The sequence below is a fragment of the Zalophus californianus genome, chromosome 10 (assembly GCF_009762305.2).
Source record: "Zalophus californianus isolate mZalCal1 chromosome 10, mZalCal1.pri.v2, whole genome shotgun sequence".
Classification (NCBI taxonomy): Eukaryota; Metazoa; Chordata; class Mammalia; order Carnivora; family Otariidae; genus Zalophus; species Zalophus californianus.
Window position 1 is genome coordinate 70,759,972 of NC_045604.1, and position 20,061 is coordinate 70,780,032.

Consider the following 20,061-nt stretch of genomic DNA (forward strand, 5'->3'; position numbering starts at 1 on the left):
CCTGGAAATCACTTCTTCATGAACCAGTTTGCTGAACCGTGCATTGTAGGAAACACTGCTTGCCTTCATTCATTCACCATCAAACATTTAGCTCCCAGTATGCCAGACCCAAGGATGCAGGGGATTTGGGCTCCCATCCCTGCTTTGCTCCTCTGACCTTGGCCTCATCGCGTGCCCAGTCTGGATTTTGATTTTCCATCAAATGAATCAATTGCCCTAGGTGATCTCTCAGCTTCTCGGATGTTCTGTTATTCTAGGCATTAGGTGATATTCTCTGCTTTATGAATACAGAGTTTCTTATTAAATGAGCCACATTTTTTTTTTCCAGTTGATTAGACTTAACACGTTTTTTACTTTAGTATTGAAATAGAAGATTGTTTCAGTGTTTGGGCTTTTTCTTAAATCAGAGTGGTTTATGTCCTAGTTTGGTTTAAAGCATGTTTATAAAAACTTAAAGTGCTTTATATCATTCCTACTTTTGGTAATTATTTTGCTTTTGGATTTCATACGTCTGTCAAGAGGCTGTTGTTTATTGATTGGGGTGTCAAGCTGTGAACTGGTTTAAAGGTCCCAACTTAAGGGTATGCAAGAGCTCATAGGATTTTAGGGTTGAGAGTGGCCCTAGGCATTTACTGGGGAAGAAGTGGACCCAAGAAGGTGGGGTGCTGGACGAAGATCACATGCCCTAGAAGAGCCACAGCGAACCCAGTCTACCCTGAATCCTGGCCTGGGTTCTTCTTTCTATATCATGCTGCTGTGGGAGATCAGTGAGCTTCACTTCCAAAATACTGGAGTTCTGGGGTTCCCTTGCCTGGCCATGGGGCTGGGGCTGCTTCCCTAGTGCTGGGCAGTGCCCTCCACTTCTCTGACTCCTCTCTGCACCCACGTAATGTCTAACTGATGATGTTTTGAGTAAGTTTGTTTTCTTTCTTCTCGTACCTCTGTGGTCAGCATTGTGGATGAGAAGACACTGAAGGGGGAAAATCCAGATGGACAACCTTAAGGCTACGAACCATAACCATCTAGCTTAAAAATTAGCTCAGTATTCATGAGGCCTCTGCTCTGCTCTGTACAGCTCAAGTTCAGCCATGAGTAACTGCTTCTGGCCTCCCCCTCGCACTCCCCTGGACTAAGAGCCAGAGGGTGTACGTGTGGTTTGCAGGACACTGTCTTTAACGCTGTGAAGAGAAGCGGCACAGAGCTTCCTGAGCAGAGAGCCACGAAGCAAACAAATGCTTGGCTAGCCAGCACAAAGCTGTGGTTAGATGCTAACAGGATGCCCTTGCAAAGACCTCAGGTGATGTTACAACTAAGGAAAAGGGCCAAATACCGTAACCATTTTGACATTGTATCGTGTTCATTAAATCCAACAGACAGTCATTTCCAGTTTTGTGGAAAAGACCACTTCTTTTCCTAGGCGGGGAATTGAGATCACAGATGTGTGTTTGATAATACAGAAGCTGGAACGTCACAGGCTGAGACACACTCATGTTGCCCAGTAGCTGCTGCGTCTCTGGCCACTCTGCTCAAGAAGGCTTAGTCAGAGCTGGGTAACCCAAGCCGCCTGCAGTCTTCCAAGCAGGCGGAACCTGCAGGTTTTGTTTAAAAAGCCTTGAGCAGAGCAAATATCCCTGTCCCTCACTTACTGCCCATGATAACAGCAACAAGAGATGGGGAGTATGTTCTAGGTCTGGCTAGAGATAGTGGGCTCCAAGGAGTGGGGCCGAGGCCCAGAGTCCACAGACGCAGGCTTGAGTGCCAGCCCTGCCCTTGGGAGCTGCACTTCCATCGACCAGTCTGCCCCTCTCTGGCTGCCGTGGCCACCTCCGTAAAGCAAGGGAGTTGCCAGCCCTGAAGCTGCTTTCATATCAAGTGCCAAGTCCCATTGTTGGCTGTTGTTTTCCTGAAGAACTGCAGAGAGACGGGTTTAGTTGAGTCGGGCGAGAGAGCACCTTGATGGATTTGCAGATGGCAAGTGCGGGCATCTCGGTCTCTGGTTGTGTGGGCTTTGCACTTATAACTGACTTCATTGAGTCCTGCTCAAGCTTGCAGGGCTGGCTTCTAAAATTTCTACAGAGACCTTAAAAATGCTGAATCTTTATCTAATTTCCTACCATTAGGAAAGGCTGGAAGTGGGCAGTTGAGTGGGAGGACTGGAGCGTGAGGAGATGCCCACCTGGTGTGACCCTGCAAGAGGAACAGGCGGAGGGCTCCCCAGATAGCAAAGAGCCCTCTTCCCTGCAGAGGTCAGGCATGTAGCACATAGGATGAAAAATCAGTAGCTGTTGTTGCATCAAACTCATCTCAGCCCTAAAGAAACTACTAGTAATACCCCGAACTCCTACAAGACTGTCCAGTGTACGTGGGTATTTGCTGAGGCCCCGGCATCTGCTGCTTCGTAAGAAAGGCACCCAACAGGAGGAAAGTTTTACCCCAAACTGTTTGTTTCTGGTTACATAAAAGTAATTCAGTTTGCGGGAGAACATTTGGATAGGATTAAGCTGGAGGGAGGAAAAGCCCTAATCCTCCTCTGTAGAGATGACCAATCTGCCTTTTCTTCTCAGTGAATTGATGCACTGAAGCGGAGGTTTTCTTCTGGTTTCCCACATTACAAACAGCAAATTCACCTTGGACAAGACATGGGATTTCTTTTCTTGCCATGTTGTACTATTAAAAACAGTTTTTAAAAATTATTTTTTGGGGGGCGCCTGGGTGGCTCAGTTGGTTAAGCAACTGCCTTCAGCTCAGGTCATGATCCTGGAGTCCCAGGATCGAGGACCCGCATCGGGCTCCCTGCTCAGCAGGGAGTCTGCTTCTCCCTCTGACCCTCCTCCCTCTCATGTGCTCTCTTTGTCATTCTCTCTCTCTCAAATAAATAAATAAAATCTTTAAAAAAAATTATTTTTTTTTTTAGACAAAGCCATTAAGATTAAGTGGCCAGCACTGCCTTTCCAGATTGCCTTTTAAAGGTCGACCCAAGGGCGCCTGGGTGGCTCAGTTGGTTAAGTGACTGCCTTCGGACCAGGTCATGATCCTGGAGTCCCGGGATCGAGTCCCACATCGGGCTCCCTGTTCGGCAGGGAGTCTGCTTCTCCCTCTGACACTCTTCCCTCTCGTGCTCTCTATCTCTCATTCTCTCTCTCTCAAATAAATAAATAAAATCTTTAAAATAAAAAAATAAAAGTCGACCCAAGGGGTGCCTAGGTGGCTCAGTCGTTAAGCGTCTGCCTTCAGCTCAGGTCATGATCCCAGGGTCCTGGGATCGAGCCCCGCATCGGGCTCCCTGCTCGATGGGAAGCCTGCTTCTCCCCCTCCCACTCCTCCTGCTTGTGTTCTCTCTCTCGCTGTGTCTCTCTGTCAAATAAATAAATAAAATCTTTAAAAATAAATAAATAAAGGTCAACCCAAGATAGCTGTACCAAGTCTGCAGGAGAACAACCAGAGCTCCCTTAAAAATGGAGACAAAGAGGTGCTTCCCAGCCAGATTGGACATGTGGGGGAGGGGCCCCGACCCCTGCCTGTCCTCCGGGGGCAGAAACTCTCTGGGCTGCTGGCCACAGCTACACAGCAGGGTCAAGGACTGCTATAGTTACTTCTTCCCAAACGGGGGCTTCTAAATTAAAGTTAATATCTGGGTTTTGCAGGTTATTTTATTTTATTATTATTTCTTTTTAAGATTTTATTTATTTATTTATTTGACAGAGCACTAGAGAAAGAGAGAGCAGGGGTAGGGGCAGAGGGAGAAGCAGACTCCCCACCAAGCAAGGAGCCCAGTGCAGGACTGAATCCCAGGACCCTGAGATCATGACCTGAGCCGAAGGCAGACGCTTAACCGACATCCATCTGGGCACCCCTATTTTATTATTTTTTTAAAAGATTTTATTTATTTTGAGAGAGAGAAGGAGCAGAGGGAGAGAGAGAATTCAAGCAGACTCTGTGCTGAGTGCAGAGCCCGACTCAGAGCTCCATCCCAGGACCCTGAGATCATGACCTGAGCTGAAATCAAGAGTCAGATGCCTAATCAACTGCACCACACAGGTGCCCCTGTGGGTCTTTTTATTAAAAAAAATTTTTTTAGGGCACCTGGGTGGCTCAGTCGTTAAGCGTCTGCCTTCCGCTCAGGTCATGTTTCCAGGGTCCTGGGATTGAGCCCCACATCAGGCTCCCTGCTCGGCGGGAAGCCTGCTTCTCCCTCTCCCACTCCCCCGGCTTGTGTACTTTCTCTCACTGTGTCTCTCTCTGTCAAATAAATAAATAAAATCTTAAAAACAAAACAAAACTTTTTTAAAATAAAGTCTACCCCCAGTGTGGGGCTGAAACTCACGACCCTGAGATCAAGAGTTGCACTCCTCCTACTCAGCCAGCCAGGTTCCCCACTGGTTTTTTTATTTTAAAGTTTTCTAAAACTTCCTGTATTAGAATCATTTCTAGAAGTTGCAGAAATAACACCCTGCACCCAGATTCCCAAATGGGAACATTTTTCTACCTTGCTCTTCCTTCTGTCTCTCCACCCCTCCCTCTCGCTCTGCATGACCTCCAGGGTCCTGCTTGTCCCCATAGCCTCCTCTCTTCTGGATTGGGTCCTCGCTTTCTGCTTTTTGCAACCGCAACGATTGTGACATCACAGGACCCCTGTTTTGTGGGATGCCCCCCAGTTTGGCAGGAAGCCCCCGGAGGTGATGTCGTGTGCTTCTCTGAGTGTCTGAAACCCTTGCTGTGTGCAGGACAGGTGTCAGGAGACGAGGCCCAACAAGCACGGGACAGGGTCCCTCTCTCAGGCCCCATTCGTCAGGAGGGTTGCAGGACGGCCTGTTACTACAGCAGACAACCAGGGGCGCCGCCAGCATCCGGGCCAGCGTGCCTTTTCAGGCATGTGATGCCTGTGCTCTGGGAAACGTCCGGGTGTTAGCTCCCCTGTCCCACCGCTCACCGAGTCCCAGCCATTCTTTTGGCCCAATTTTGGTTTTAGGCACCTTTCTTGTCTCCTTTGCCACTGTCCTGGTTCCAGTTGGCGCCTCCCACTGGCCTCCCGGCCTCGCTCCCTGTCCCAGCCCTTCCTCAGCCAGAGGGAACTTTTGCAAAGGCGCGTCCCATCTCCCCTCCCCCGTGTTCCTGGCAGTCCGGATGCCAGACTCGGCTGCAGGCTTTGGGGATTGGATCTGGGGGCAGGCACCCGGTGGGGAGGTACTGGGGGAGACATTACTGGACACCCACGTGCTGATGAGGTAGGCGTGTGGGATGCGCAGTGACAGGTGGGGATGGGACTACTCTGGGTAGAGAGAGAGAGAGAGGATCCCCTCCTGCTTGAACCCTGCCAGGCCTGGCCTCGCTCTGATGCGGTCGCCAGGCCCACCTCCCTCTGGGGCCTGTTCCCTGCGCCGCCCCCCTGCGTGCGGTTCCAGTTCCTGGGCACCCCTGCCTTCCTGGCGTCTGGCACGAGGGCTGCACAGAGCGCATCCAGATGCTGAATGCTTAGATGAATTAGGGCCCAGCTAGAGGGATAGGTCCCTGTGCCTCGCACCCCGGCACCCTACGGCTGCCTCCTGCCTGATTAAGGGGGCAGTGCCCTTCTAGCTCTTTCTACCCCAAGGCTGGTTCTTTTCCTGCTGACGACACACCTCAAAGAGATGCTAGCCACCTGTGCGTGTGCAGATGAAGAGAGAGGAGGCTTTCCTCTGCCTCTGTGCACACGACACCCAACAGTGTGTCTGGTCCCTGAAGGGCAAGGGCTCTGTGGTTGAGCTGGTAGAGCAGTGGTCTGTTCAACACAACCTTCTGTGAGGATGGAAATTTCTCGTTCGTGCTGTCTGCTTCAGTAGCTGATGACCACACGGGGCCACTGACACTTCACGTATGGCTCATGCAACAGAGGAAGCGAGTTCTTATTTTACACCATTTTAATGAGTTTAAACAGCCACACATCACTAGGGCCCCCAGCACAGGCAGCCCCGCCCCAGGCCACAGAGCACGGGAGCCTTCAGCTCTCCGGGGAGGGCGGGCAGGTGACACAGGGAAACGCTGTTCGGTGAGCACGTTCCAGAAAGAGGAGAGCTCCCGAAGCAGTAGGTTTGGTTACAGGAGACCAGACAGAAGAAAACAGTGTGAGATAAACAGCAACAAAACAGGAGTACCAGCTGTGTAGGATAGAATGGGGAGGTGAGGAAATTATCAAAAGGCTGTGAAGAATTTGGCGAGAAGTCCCCAGCACCTAGAAATGCTGGTGTCACGGCCCATGGCGAGATCTTTGACCCTGGGCTATATCTTCGTTTCTGTGTTTCTTTCTTTCTAACACCTTTATGGAGGTGAATGCACTGAACTGTATGTATTTGTGCAGTTTGGTGAGTCTCGACATGTGTACACCCAGAAACCCACCCAGAGTGGCCACCATCCCTGAGTGTCTCCTGCCCCTTGGTGACCTCCCCCTGCTTCCCCATCCCCACTGGTCTGCTCTCCATCACTGTAGAGTCCTGCACGTTCTCCAGAACTTCATATAAATAGAATTGTGCAGGTGTTTTGTCTTTTTCTGTCTGGCTTCTTTTGGTCAGCATAATGATGTTGAGATTCTTCCGGGTGGTTGTGAGTGTGGTCCTTATCCCTCCCTGTAGCGCTGAGCCCTGTGCGCATGTGGCCGTCCGTCCCTCCCCTATGGGTGGAGCGGGAGGTGGCTTCTCCGAACCCGGCTCAGATGCAGCTGCGCGTGGGGGTTCCCAGGGAGAGAAAGCCCAGGAGAGGTCTGGAGCAGTGGGTGGCCGGCGATAGGACCAGTCAGTCCCAAAAAAAGCACCCGAGTCACCAGGGCGGAAAAGTCTCACCCCAGGGAAGTTAGCTATCAGTCCGCGTACTCATCACCTCTCATGCGCAGAAGATTTGGGGAATGCCAGGTTAAGCGGGGGACAGGTCCTTGTCCTGGAGGACCACACCTCACTCAGTAGGGTTTGGGCAGCAAAAGTTGGCACGTTTAGATTCTGACTGTCTGCAGCGACAGATTCAAAGTGACGCCTCTCACAAGAGTCTCCGTGCACCCCTCCCCAGAAACTTCATGCACTCTGGGTGCCTGACCCCTTCATGGGCTCTTCTCCTCACTGTGGAAGCCCGTGGGTGCTTGCTCACGCATGTGGCCCAGGGCCCGGGTCACGTCTGCTGTGTTCATTTCTGGACAGCAAGACCCTGTGTCCACAAAGCCAGCACCCTAGGCCCGTGTGCTGTTAAACCCAGCAGCAGCCAGGCAGAAGCTGAGTGGATGAGCAAGTTAAGGGAGCCAGGGTACACTGCTGAGAATGCTCCAGAGAACACGGGGTCCTAGAGGTTCACTTCTCCCGGCGTGGGGCCTCGGGCTTTTAGTTTTATCTTCCTTTTCCTTCCGTCCCACATTACCAACCACATCATGTATTTTATGTGTCCTATGTATATATTTTATATAGCCTGTCTCTTAATATATAAAATGTTTATTAATATTTAATATGTAAACATAACCATAACATTCTTTTGGGCACACACACAGATTTTTTGTGTCTGTCTTGCCAACCCTTGGAAATCACTATGAATTAAACCAGTGCCGTTCGTTGGGATTCCATTCAGGCGGATGCTGAATCAGTGGTCCCTTTAACACAAATGTGAGGAAACTTTGCTTTTTTTTATGACTCCAGCGCAATTCTTGGATTCCTGCACGGGGGTGGAGTGATCTCTCAGACATGTGTGTCATGCTAGAATACAGACTTGCGCTTCCGTCCCTCCGCCGTGCACCCCCCCAGCGAGCCATCTCGCTCCATCCTGCTCTACTCCCCTGCCTACCCTGCATTTCACGTCTGTGTGCTGACCCCATTGTGGAAAATGGAAAGAAAGCTGTAAAGAACATCTGTGCTTTGAGGTCTCAGGGGTTCACCCCCCCCCGCCGGGAGCGCCTGGTAAATATTTGATCACTATAAACACTGTATGAGGGAGTCAGCCCCCACACACGGAAGCCTGTGCCCCACAGCCTGAGTGTTTACCGCTCTGCCTGCCTAAAATAAAAGTCTAAAAAAGAGCACTTTTCTTTTGGAAATCCGTTCTATCCCCTCACTGCCCCCAGAAGGAATTGATCGAAGAAAATGAGATCTCTGATTCCCTTTGGGTTCATTTCCAACAAACCAGCCAGAACTGAATTATTTCCTATGTATGACCTTGACCTAAAGGACACAGACGAGGGGAGAATTAGAATCAATATGCTAATTTACTTTGCCATTAAAATAACCCTGGGTTATGAAAGTTGTCAGAACAGATGATTACGTTATAAAAGAGTGTTTACCTGATAATCTCTCTTGCGTTCTGGGAATCGGGGATCCTGATGTCTGCTGTGGTTTTAATTTTATATTTGACGTGAAAAGTTAGTTTATTTCTACCTGTGCTTTTTTGTACACGTCAGGAGGAATGACCTCGTTCTCTGGAACACTGAGAAAGGCCTCCTCTGGCTCCTAGTTTGGAAGAGCCCACACTCAGGTTGTTTCAGTATGTATCTTGAGATTCACCTGAAAGCAAATTCTGAAAACCAAAGCTGAGTTTCATTTTAAAACCCAGCTCTTTGTTAGTGGGAGGGAGGGAGTAGTATACTTAAAAACAAATCTAAAAAGGGAATCATGTGTTATATATTGGTATTTAGATGCAAGAATTAGCTGTTTTGTATCTAGATGCTAAGGATAAGATGCAGGTCCCTTTGTCATAGAATGGCTAGTCATTGCTCTTCGGGCAGCTCAGAAGATCGGTCCTATGAGTGAGCATAAACATCCTGTGGGTTATCATGTGCCTCATGACATTTTGATTAGACTTGGTTGGACAGATGATAATTTCAAATTCAAACTCGTAGTACAAACAGTGAGCATGTGTACGAAGTTTTCGCTTTGCTGTAGTCGCGCCTTCCGGAGATCTCTGGAATTGAGATACTGCTGTGTGCAGAGGGGATTTCAGATAGAGGAGATTTGTATTTTTGTGTAATCCAGTACCACGCAGACCCACTTGACCCGAATGCTCATAGTCAAATTTTTATTCTTCTCAGTTCCAGTCCTATTTTGTTACAGTCAGATTCTACTTTAGAAATTTTTGGAAGACTTTCTTTATAGACTTGACTTAGTCTCCACCCTACACTGTCCCCCACCACTGAAAAGTCTCGATTCCCTTAAATCCAAAGTAAATGATGTGCAAATAAAAAGTTTCTGTCTTTTTGAACCCCTCTATTGGATTTTTGTGACTCTCGCTAACCCAGGCAGGACAGTGCCCTGCTCCCTTGTGCCCGTTCCCTGTGCCACCTGCTCTCTTCACTCCTGAGCTAACCGCCAACCAGGGTGCCCCTGCTCTCCCCCTTACTTGCCAAGATGACGTCTTCCCCAGTCCAGCCCTGAGCACTCCCTCCTAAGAAACAAAGATTCCGTATTTGTTTAGTCTTGGCCAGACACTGTTCCTTCACATTATTTATTCCCTATAATATTTGATGATTTCTTTGCATATTCCATTTTGGTTAAATGGCTGGCTTTTGTTTTTTGTTAACCGAAATTACTTGAATGACATTGAAATAATATCTTCAAGAGGGGAAGAAAAAGGAGGATTTCTTGGAAGCTGTAGAATGCCACGTTGTGTTTGTAATGTTTTCACAGACTCGGAGGCCTTGAGGGGCCCCCTGATCACTTCTGTCCGGTAGGATGCCCACGTCCGGGGGACCAGGGACAGAGGTTCTGGGCCGCACTCACTGTGGTGCAGAAGCAGTGGTCTCACCTTGCTCAGGTGCCTCTGGGAGCTGCGCAGGGAGGGCGAGGGTCCGAGGCCAGGGTCCTCAAGTCGGCTGATGGTCACTTGTGTGTTTCTTGGGGCTCTCTGTTCACCTGGGGAGCGGCTCCCACGGGAGCACCCACGCTCCTTTGCGCAGGGGTGCCGAGAAGATGGAAGGGCACCAGTTACGAAGTACTGAGCATCCCCGCCCAGTGGGGCCATCCCTTTGGCACCGGGGTTCCACGTGGCCTGAGAACCACAGACATCCTGTTGACCATTGTGGGATCTGTCTCCCTGCCACCTGCTGTGGCCTTGAGAATGCCTGTGTACACAGCCTCACTTAGCTGCTTTCTCTCTTGGTTCATGTCTCCATATTTCCTGATGCTGAAAGCCTTCAAATATCAAGGTCAGAGGATTTCTGCCTGTGACCTGGTTTGGGGCTAGCTCCATCGGGAATCTGTAGGCATGGTTTTAGGGCATGACAAAGCATTTTGGCACTGTCACTCAGGTTGGATTCTAATGATCACCTATCAGGATAGATTTAAGTAAGTCTCTCTTGACCTTCATAAGAATCTGGAAGCGGGCTTTCTGACACCATCTATAGTTTTGAAATCTCTCAGCTGACTTCCACCTCTCAAGTGCAGGTGATGCATGAGCAAACATAGAGGGGACATGTCCCTGAAATGACTCCTTTTCTTTGTGTGACACCGCAGGGGTGCAGCCCGCAGGTCAGGACCCCATCCCGAGGCCCAGAGAGCCGGTGCTTTTGGACAGGCAAACTGCTTATGCAAAAATAAACATATCGAGTGACTCCGGATGGTTCTCAAGTTAATCCAGAAGGATAAGCAAGTGGGAATAACCAAGAAAATGTTGAAAAGGGGACTTGAAAGGATGACTTACGTGTCCGATATTAAGGGATAATGGAGCAGTCCACGTTCAGAGAAAGCTCTGACCTGGCTCACAAATAAACCGAAATCTGTATTAGGATTGAGCACGTGAGAAAGGTGGCATTTCAGAGTGACGAAGGAGAAATGATGAAGTACGCTTGTGTAGTGCACACACAACTGTGTCCCGGGGAAGCACCTGCCACGTGGAAGACGGGGTCCTCACAGATCACGAGGAACAGCAGGAACACGGTGGCAGGCAGGGCGTCAGACAAGGACGTAGTAAGCTGTTTGGGACCGATACGTATTGTGGTCACCAGGGAACTGAAACTCAGGATGGTTACGGCGGGCCGGGTCCCACCGTCAGGCTGGCAGCACCGCTGTCCAGCTCTGGTCCCTAGGCGTCCAGGCCCTGGGAGAGGCTCCTGCCCCAGCCTGCGCAGAGTGAGCTGGGCGGCCCCTCTGAGGGGTCGTAGCCGCTCGCGGGCCCAGGACCACGGTCTCCCATCACAGGAAGCCATGGGGCATTTCCACAGGCCGTGACCCCAGTGACGCTTTAGAGCAGCTTTGAAGCCCAACAGCAGGTAATTGATGGAGTAAGCTCTGCTCTGCACACACATGCCTACCGACACTGGAAGTGGGAGAGTATGTTTCTTGATGCAGGAAGACACTTCAGGTTACGCGGCTGAAGATAATGGTCCCCAGAATTCCTTGTATAAGAGGTAGCGCATCGGCCCTGTATGCTCGTGTGCACGCGTGTGCACACATGCATGCACATCTGGAAGGACATCGCCTCATGTTAACCGACTCTGGGTGGTACAATTACGGTTTTTTAAAAAATATTCTCGTAATACTCCCGCCTGATGTTCCCACAGAAGCACAATGTTGCACGTGCTCCGGTTAATTTTAACTAACAGGAACTAAAATTACCCAAATGAAAACATACCCGTATCATCCAGTTAATAACCTTTGTTTCTTCTTCAGATGCTGCTTGTGTCCAGGTGAGTCAAACTGTGTGCTGGCGGTTTGTGCACAGCTGAGCCGCCCATGTGCACTTTCCTGGCTGCGGGGTGGTGGTGCTTTACGTGGCTGGAGCTGTGAGGCTGCCAGCCTGGCTCCCCACGCACCCTTCCCGGCCCCTGCCCACCCCGCCCTCTCCAGCTCCGCACACCACAAAACTGAGGTGTCGACAGCTCCCCCCCAAGAGCTGTTGTAGGAACTACAGCTGGTGGCATCAGCATGGGGACCCCACCCCCGCCCCCACCCCCGCGACCCTGGGGTGTTCCTCCCCTCTCCCAGAGGCCTGCATCCATACCTGGCTTTCAGTGTGGAGCCAGGAGCCCTCCCAAGATCTTTCAAGAGTTGTCTTTGTTTTTGTTTATTGGCAAAGTGCTTTCTTTTCACTTGGTTTGATGATAGTTTTGCTCAGACACTTTCTGTGTTGTAAGGGAAAGATTCCAAAGACCAAGCCCCGTTGGTTATTCCAGTAGCGATGGCTTCCTGAACCGAGCATAACTGAACACAGATTAGGAGCAAAGTAGACTTGACCTGATGTAGGTGTTTAGTGTCGGTAAGAGTCATGTTACTCTTCTGGAAAAGGACCAGCGGCATGATTTGTGGGGCCCGCTGTGGAAATGGAAGTTTGGGGTCCCTTGTTCAAGAATTATTAAGACTTTCAAGATGGTCGGGCACCTGGGTGGCTCAGTTGTTAAGCAACTGCCTTCGGCTCAGGTCATGATCCCAGGGTCCTGGGATCGAGCCCTGCATCGGGCTCCCTGCTCAGGGGGAAGTCTGCTTCTCCCTCTCCCACTGCCCCTGCTTGTGTTCCCTCTCTCGCTGTCTCTCTCTCTGTCAAATAAATAAATAAAATCTTTAAAAAAAAAAAAGACTTTCAAGATGGTGACAGATCATTAAAGGAAGCATGAGTGTTCCTACATCAGGGCCCCGTGAGACTCTCTGGAGAGCTGACTAGAAGGTTCTAGAGGTATTAACTCCCGGGAAACTCGTCTGGCCCCGCTCCTGGACGGTGCGTGTCAGGGTTTGCCCACAGAGGGTGGCAGGCGGTGTGACCCTTCTGTGAGCCCTGCTGTCACCTGGCATCCCACATTCACGACGCCTGCCCTTTTCTCCTCCTGTGCGCAGAAATTCATCGAATTTGAAGATGCCTTGGAACAAGAGAAGAAAGAGCTGCAAATCCAGGTGGAACACTATGAGTTTCAGACTCGCCAGCTGGAATTGAAGGCCAAAAACTATGCAGATCAGAGTAAGTAGCTGGGGGGTGGGAGGGTGGAGTGGGAATTGCTTTTGAATGTGTGTGTTGTAAGAGTGGGCCCAGCTGGGAAGGATGTGGAGAGGCTTTGATAGAAGCCGGCGGCTGCCTTCTTTGGCTGTGATTCCCTCAACCACTAGTTTATACCTTCACACTGCTCCATGTCTCCGTAATCAGCCTCAAATCCTGTGCAGAAATCGATAAATAAGGCCCCTTTGATGACAAAGCATTTTTGCTGAATATGCGGCCTGGGCCGGACCTCGCCAGCCCTTTCGATGAGAGCTCCCCATTGCGTTGCCGGCTCCTGTCTGTCTGCCACCTAGGAGACGCTGCTCTTGGGCCGTCAGAGAGCTTGCTGGGGGAGCCCGCTGAGGTGGCCAGCAGCGAGGCCAGAAGGGGTCCTCTCCAGGGCCTGCCGCACACATGGGCAGCCCCTCCCAAGGCTGGAGCAGAGGCTAGGGGTCAGACTCTCCATCCCTGGGGTAGGGGCAGCCAGGTACACGAGTCTCATGAGCCTCTGACCCCCAGTTCCTGCAGATGCCCTTGCTGCTCCTCAGTGTGTGGCCCCCAGAGAGCTGTGTAGAGATGCCGACTCTGAGGCCCCTGCTGTGAGGTGGGGGACGTGGCCTCTACGGACATCGCGGAACCGGAGAGCCTGTGGTGGTGCTGGAGATGTGGACTGGTGTCACCTGTTAGATCTGTTTAAGGAAGCAGGGAAGGTGGGAGACGGGGGAGCAGGGTGGCTCACACATGGAAGGACCACACCCGTGGGTGCCAGGCCCGTGACAGGCACGTGCCTTGCCTCACTCTGTGCTTCAGCTTCTCCACTTGCTGGGGCCACTGGGACACAGTTGAAGTTTGAACAAAGGGCCACAGATGCTCGCCCTGGTGGCGGGACGCAGGGGGCAAGATGCCCGGCAGGCCTGTCGACGAGTCAGGTGGCTCACCTGCTTGTGGCAGGCGGAGCACATGCAGGGCCAGAGGGGGCCCTCCTGGGCATCAGCCCTGCCGGCCCAGAGGTTCCATGGCCGCAGCTTGGTCTTTCCAGCCCTTGGTGTGCATCAGGGATACTTGTTGGTTCGGTCCCCATGGCAACTATCCTTGAGCTCTCTCCTATGTCATAGAGGTTACTCACGTAACTCTGCCCCCCTCTACGAGCCCCTTGCTCACGTCTTGTCTCCGCCTGACCGCGGCGAGCTCCCTGCGTCTCGGGCTGCCCAGGCACAGATAGCAGCCCTGGGTGGGTTGCAATCATCCTGGCTGTCTTGGTGGTGGAGCTGAACACTCTCCAGGCACGCAGCACACACACCACATGCCACCTAGACTGGCCGGGATCTGCCTTCTTGTGCCCCCGGGGTCTCTGCGGGCCAAACCCGTCCTGTCTGCACCAGGCATCAGTTTGTCCTGGAACCTTCTGCCCACACGCACGAGGGGAAGCAAGGAGGCGTGGCGAGGCGGGCCGTGTTGTTGACAGTCCATGGCTGTGTCTTCCAGTTTCCCGGTTGGAGGAACGAGAGTCAGAGATGAAGAAGGAGTACAACGCTCTGCACCAGCGACACACAGAGGTAGGTTCCTGGCCGTGACCCACACACAAGGACGTGGCTGCAGCCTGGCAGCTGGGTGTGCCTGCTGGCCTTGGCTGGCCTTTCTGGCCTTTTCTTTCTAATTTCCAGCTGTGCGCTGGTCAGACTCCACTCCACGAACGTGGCTTCATTGCTGGCAGAGCACTGCCGGCCTGGACAGCACCACTGGCTTGAGGGAGAGATGCCTGGGTCAGCACGGATGACTCACACAGCAGTTTTGTCCTTTGCAGATGATCCAGACCTATGTGGAGCATATCGAGAGGTCCAAGATGCAGCAAGTCGGGGGAAACAGCCAAACCGAGGGCAGCCTGCCGGGGAGGAGGTGAGGCGGGAAGCTGGAGACTGTGGCCTCTAGTGGCTCCTCGTCCCCAGGGTGCTCCGGGGCTCTGGAGCGGAGGGCAGCCTTTGGAGAGCTGCGTCCACCTCTGACTCAAAAGAGGGGGTCTGGTCAGAGTGTGTGGCTGGGGCAGGAGTGTGTGCATATGGGCCAGGCACCAGAGTGGGGCCAGGGGGATGTGGGCCTCCTGCCAGCCGTGTGCAGTCGCAAAGGCCCCAGGAAATGGGGTGGCCAGTCCTGTTCACTCAGATCCTGTGTTTGTGGATTCAGCTACTCACTAAAGTTTGTGCCTCAACATCAACCCTCGTGGGGCTTCCGCGGTCTTGTGCAGATGGCTGCAGAGACCCCGTGGTGATGGCACAGTGTGTGCAGGACGTGGGCGCTCTGGGGCCGTTTGGTGAGGTTGGAAGCCCAGCTCCGGCCCCTGTCTGGAGCAGCCTCAGGCAGCTCACCAAACACTTGCACACCTCTCTTTCTCTTTTGCAAAACAAAGCGGATATCCCCCCCTGCCAGAGGATTCGAGAATCAAGGTTCTGATTTCTGTGAGATGTGGATCTGTGGCGGGGGGGGGGCGGCTCCACATCCATTGATCCAGGGCTGTCGGTGACTCTGTGGGCCTTGACCACCTGGAGTCATGAGAATTGACCGTGTTGGGCGGGTCGGGGAGGCCGGACAGCCGGCGACCCCCACGGGGAGCACATTCTCATTGTGGCAGGGCGGCACCAGCAGACTCTGGCCCTCGCTTATCTGAGCCCAGGAGCTCCGCTGCTTTTATCTGCGGGGAGGGGAGCTAACCTGCACCTTCGGTCAGGATAAGATTGGACCACTGTCTCCAAGGGCACGGACTGTCAGCGAGGCTTCCTACGGTGTTGCCAACTTGCAGGAGTTGGCCTGTGGGAGACTGAGGTCGTTGACCTGGTCCTGGGGTAGGGGGGGAAGGGTACCGACGTCCCGAGTTTCTAGTAGGTGGGAGGAGGGGCCGGAGGTTGGGATCCCAGGTCCCACAGACGGAGCTCAGCTCTTGGTCCCTTTCCAACCATGGCCCCTCATTCCTGCGGCTGATGCCTGAAGCCCTGGTCACACCCCACCACCTGCAGAAGCTTTCTCCGGCCTGCCTCTTCGGCGGGTACACTACAAACAGGCGGGTTCAGGCCCTTCCACTGTGCGTGTGGCTATCTGGGCCCAGTGGGCAAAGCCGTTGTACCCCTGTGCTCAAGGCGTCGACTTGAAAACAGAAACACGGAACACATGTGTGAAGGCTGGGTGGCACCTGGGAAGGGTGGTGGGGATGGCCGCACGTTTCTAGACAGTCCCAGGCTTTTAGTGGACGCGTCCCTGCTGTGCACTCAGGCCCTAGAGAAAGGACCACAGGCTGCTGGTGGCGACCCCACACCAGGTGGGAAGTACGGACCAAACAGCTTAAAGGACAGAACTCTGCAGGTGTCGATCCTGAGTCAAGACTGTCTGAAGGGGGAAGTAACAGCCTCCCAGCTCCTGGCTCCCAGCTCGGGAGAGTTTCCCTTGAGCGCACTGCCACATCCTCACCCCCAGCACGCAGAAGCTACCGGGAGGATTTCTGAGTAACTGCACTTGAATGCTGACCTGGGGGGGCAGGGGCTCCGTATTGTTTTTGAGTGGGGCTGCAGCGGCTGGGCAGCTTGGGCATCCCTGATGAGTGCTGGGCTTGTGGCCAGTTCCTGAGGGCTGCAGCATTCCGGAACCTTCAGGCTGGTTCCCTGCCAGTTCCCTTTAAGGCAGGAGCACCTTGAAGGTCACGAAGGAGAGAGTCCAGTGAGAAGGGCCCAGTTTTCCCAGAAGCCAGGGGAGGTGGGCTCTCTGAACTCAGGACCTGGAGGCCCTGAGCGTTCAGGGTCCTAAGTCAGCATGGCCAGTGCCCCGGGCCCTGGGGATGCCACAGAAACAGGTATCCCCAGAACCTCAGGATGACGTGGGCTCAGCCCAAAACAGAAGTTGCCCAGGCACCAAAGCCGGGCCCTGAGCATCCCTAGCATTATTAGGAGCCGTCACCGGGGGCCAGGTCAGGCCTTGGTTTCTTCCTGGATGTGGAAGAGAAGAGGTCTGTGACTGCAGGCTGGGGTTGCTTTCCATGGATGCTTCCCCGGGCGACGGAGGCAGGACCTGGTCTGGGAGCCTGCTGTCACCGTGGGTCTTGTGGCTCTGTGGCTTAGTCTGGACCGAGCCTGGCACCAGGCCCTGCGGTGCTCCCTGTGCTTGGAGTTGGGTTCTGGCCCATCGTGGCCATCACCCTTCTGCTGTCAGGACTCACACTTGAGAGGGGCTGGCTCACGGAGTCCCGTCTGGGATCCCTTCTGAGGCTGCACGGCAGCTCTTGGAGGCCGTGTGGGCTCTCCTCCTCCCTCAGGGAACAGGTCTTTTCTGCCTGCTGCCTGGCTGTACCCATTTGTCGCTCCTGGGTGTTTCGGGGCCTTTGGTGCCTCCGGGCGTGGCTGTCCTGGTGGGGGCTTTCTCCGCACCCAGCCAAGCCCACAGGAGCCCCTTCATTTGCAAAATGGACCCAACGGCTGCCCAGGAGAGGGAGGGGCTCTCGGCCAGATGTCTGCAGAGAGCACCCCAAGGTTGGGGTGCGTTTGATCAGCATGGTGTCCAGGCCCTTGGCTCTCCATGAATAGACCTTCCTGAGCCAAAGCACCACCATGTGTGAGAGATTCCTGCCTGCAGAAAGAAGGCACCTGGACTGTCAGCTGAGACCCTCCGTGGACATGGCCTGCCTCCGCCATGTCCCCTTGGCCACGAGGAGGAGAGTCGTCCTGTGGGGGTGACGGCCAGAGCAGCACTTGTTTGGGAGGCAGAGGAGTGGTGCTGTGTGTCTGGGCTGCCCCATCGCCTCGCCAGCCCGCCCTCCATGTTTACCTTGCTCACCGGCCCACGGAACCGGCCACCGTCTGGGACTCAGGCTCGCACCTCACCTGCAGCCGCTTCCTTGTGGCCCAGACGTTCTGAGGGCGCTCTGTGCATGTCTGGCTGCCCTAGGACCTGTTTCTGGGTGAGCAGACAGCAGCTCCACCCAACATTTCCAGGGAACATTGGCCTTTGTCACCGGCGCTGCTGCATCTGTGGCCCCACCACCCTGGCCCGCTTCTGTGGGCTGTCCCTTCTCCTGCCACAGCTCTTTGGGGAGAAATAAGTATGTCTGCCCAGCTCCGTAGTTCAGTCTTCCCGGCTCCTGCCGACAGGGCCTCATCCTCAGCGCTGGGAGCCGTTGATCGATCACTGCCAAACCCAGACAGGCGTTTCCCTTCACTTCTGGCCTGGTTTTCTCAATGTGTGTGTCTTTAGAAACTCTGGTTAGTGTGTGGGCCCACGAGCGTGAGCGTGTGTGTGCCTGGGTGTGCACGCGTGCTGGGGTTCTGGGAGAGGACACCCACCCCGTACTGAGTGTGCGTGCAAAGCCGCGGGCCGGCTGCTCAGCGGAGAGCTCACGTGTCTGAGTGCTGTGTGTCTGTCGCGTGCATATGTCTGCATGTCTCTGTGTGTTTGCGTGGCGCGGAGCCCACTGCCATGCACACTCGCCCTCCACGTGAGCGCGTGACCTGTGCCCTCTAATGCTGTCTTCTCGTCTCACCCCTGTGCTGTTGCTGCTATGTGCCGTCCCTGTGTCTGTCACTGCCCTGCAGCCCTCGCCAGTCGTGGAGGAAAAGGTAAAGCCTGGGCCGGCGTTCATGCTGCTGTGCGGGGCGCTCGGGATGCCCTGGGGTTCGGGAGAGTCGGTCCTGCTGGTGGTCCTTAATTACAGGGCCAGGGCTCGTCCTCGACCCACTTGACAGATTTCTCTGCAGCGATATTATGGATCACAGACTCTGGGTGTGGCACTTAGAGGCCAGGCAGCAGACGCAGCGGGCAGGACCCAGGTCCCCGAGACAGCCTCAGAATAGGTAGCGGCACAGGGGCCCCGCCCGGCAAACATCCATGGTCGCAGATGGGCCCTCGGGCCTGAAGCCCTAGGCTAGCACTGCAGGGAGGCGGTGGGCATGGGTGGAGACCCCGCACTCTGGCGTCAGACGGACCTGGGCTCGCAGTCGGCTCAGTCACTCCAAGTACTGGCCTGGAACCGGCGTGTGGCTGTGACCCTTGCAGGCAGCCTGACCTCTACAGGCAGTGTGACTCCCTCGGGCTGTAGCTTCTGGACGAGCATGGCATCTCCCAAAGGAGCAGCGGGATGTGACAAGGGGACACTGTGGCCGAGCTCTGGACAGGCAGTGTCCCACACGTACCCCCAGGGCTTGTGGAGCAGGCCACGCGTGGCTCTGTGAGGAGCAGAGAGAAGATGAGGCTTGATTCCTGGGGACGATGCCCATTGCAGGAGAGCAGCCTGGCCGTCTCTGGATGCAGTGTGTGTCCTTGCACACAGCTCTGGAAGCGGGTGACAGCACGCATCCCCCCCGTTGTCCTTTGAGGCAGGACGCTCACACTCTGCCCCTTGCCTGGGGCCAAGGGCCCCGCTGTGCATTTCTCCCACGGTGGAGCTGGGCCCCAGGAGAGGGGTTCCTGCACCGGCACTGGGAGCCCAACGAGGAAGAGTGAGCAAAGGATGTGCCCGGGAGCCTCGGGGGAGCAGACGCTATGGCTCTGGAGGCTGGCCCCTCCTCCAGGGACGTGCTGACCTCGTGGCCACTGGCACCTTCCCAGACACCCGGGACCAGGCAGGCTGTGGCAGAGGGCAGTCAGGGGGCAGAGCCTCAGGGCCTGCTGAGGTTTTGATGTACCTGCAGACGCAGAGCTCCCTAACTTGGTGCCTTTCTTGGGGTCTGAGTGTCTTTAACTGTCAGGTGACCAGCTGAGATGTGCCTGAGAACGCATCCTCTATCAGGGGGACAAGGGCTGCGTGAGACGCCTGTGATTGTCCACAGGAAACCAGCTTCCTGGGTGGCCTAGGCCCTGATGTGCGGAGGTGCCGGTGGCTCCAGCCCCTCGGGAGCACGTGCTCCTCTGGTGCTGTCCCTGCCACAGACCAGCTCCCGGGACAGCACAGCCCGCTCCCAGCTTTGCGGGAGACAGCATCTTGCTGAACAGGATGCACCAGCCAGCCTCGGACCAGACAAAGCAGGACTCTGGCTCAGCCTCTGTGTTCTCCTGCTTCATCCTAGCCCTGGCCGGCCCCCAGAACCACATGGGGGCCCCAGCCAGAGAGCCCCCGCCTCCCAGGGTCATGCTTCACAAAGCTGCCTGCCTGGCTGTAGGAAGTTCTCGTGGACCGTGGCTGCTCCATTCTTC

At 54.2% G+C, this 20,061-nt stretch overlaps 1 protein-coding gene across 20 annotated transcripts in view; it reads left to right on the forward strand.

The window, feature by feature from the left end:
- The window catches only part of MAPK8IP3 (mitogen-activated protein kinase 8 interacting protein 3), a 48,078-nt gene that overhangs the window by 1,408 nt on the left and 26,609 nt on the right, over positions 1-20,061 (forward strand). For 9 of the 20 annotated variants that reach the window (XM_027614124.2, XM_027614137.2, XM_027614115.2 and 6 more), the window contains exons 2-5: positions 12,762-12,882; positions 14,383-14,453; positions 14,702-14,793; positions 18,465-18,488. In XM_027614124.2, coding sequence (XP_027469925.1) covers positions 12,762-12,882; positions 14,383-14,453; positions 14,702-14,793; positions 18,465-18,488 — 308 coding nt within the window. Of the gene's footprint in view, positions 1-10,552; positions 11,621-12,470; positions 12,646-12,761; positions 12,883-13,500; positions 13,608-14,382; positions 14,454-14,701; positions 14,794-18,464; positions 18,489-20,061 lie in introns of those variants that run through there. The other 11 variants (XM_027614126.2, XM_027614117.2, XM_027614122.2 and 8 more) reach the window with 4 other exon arrangements.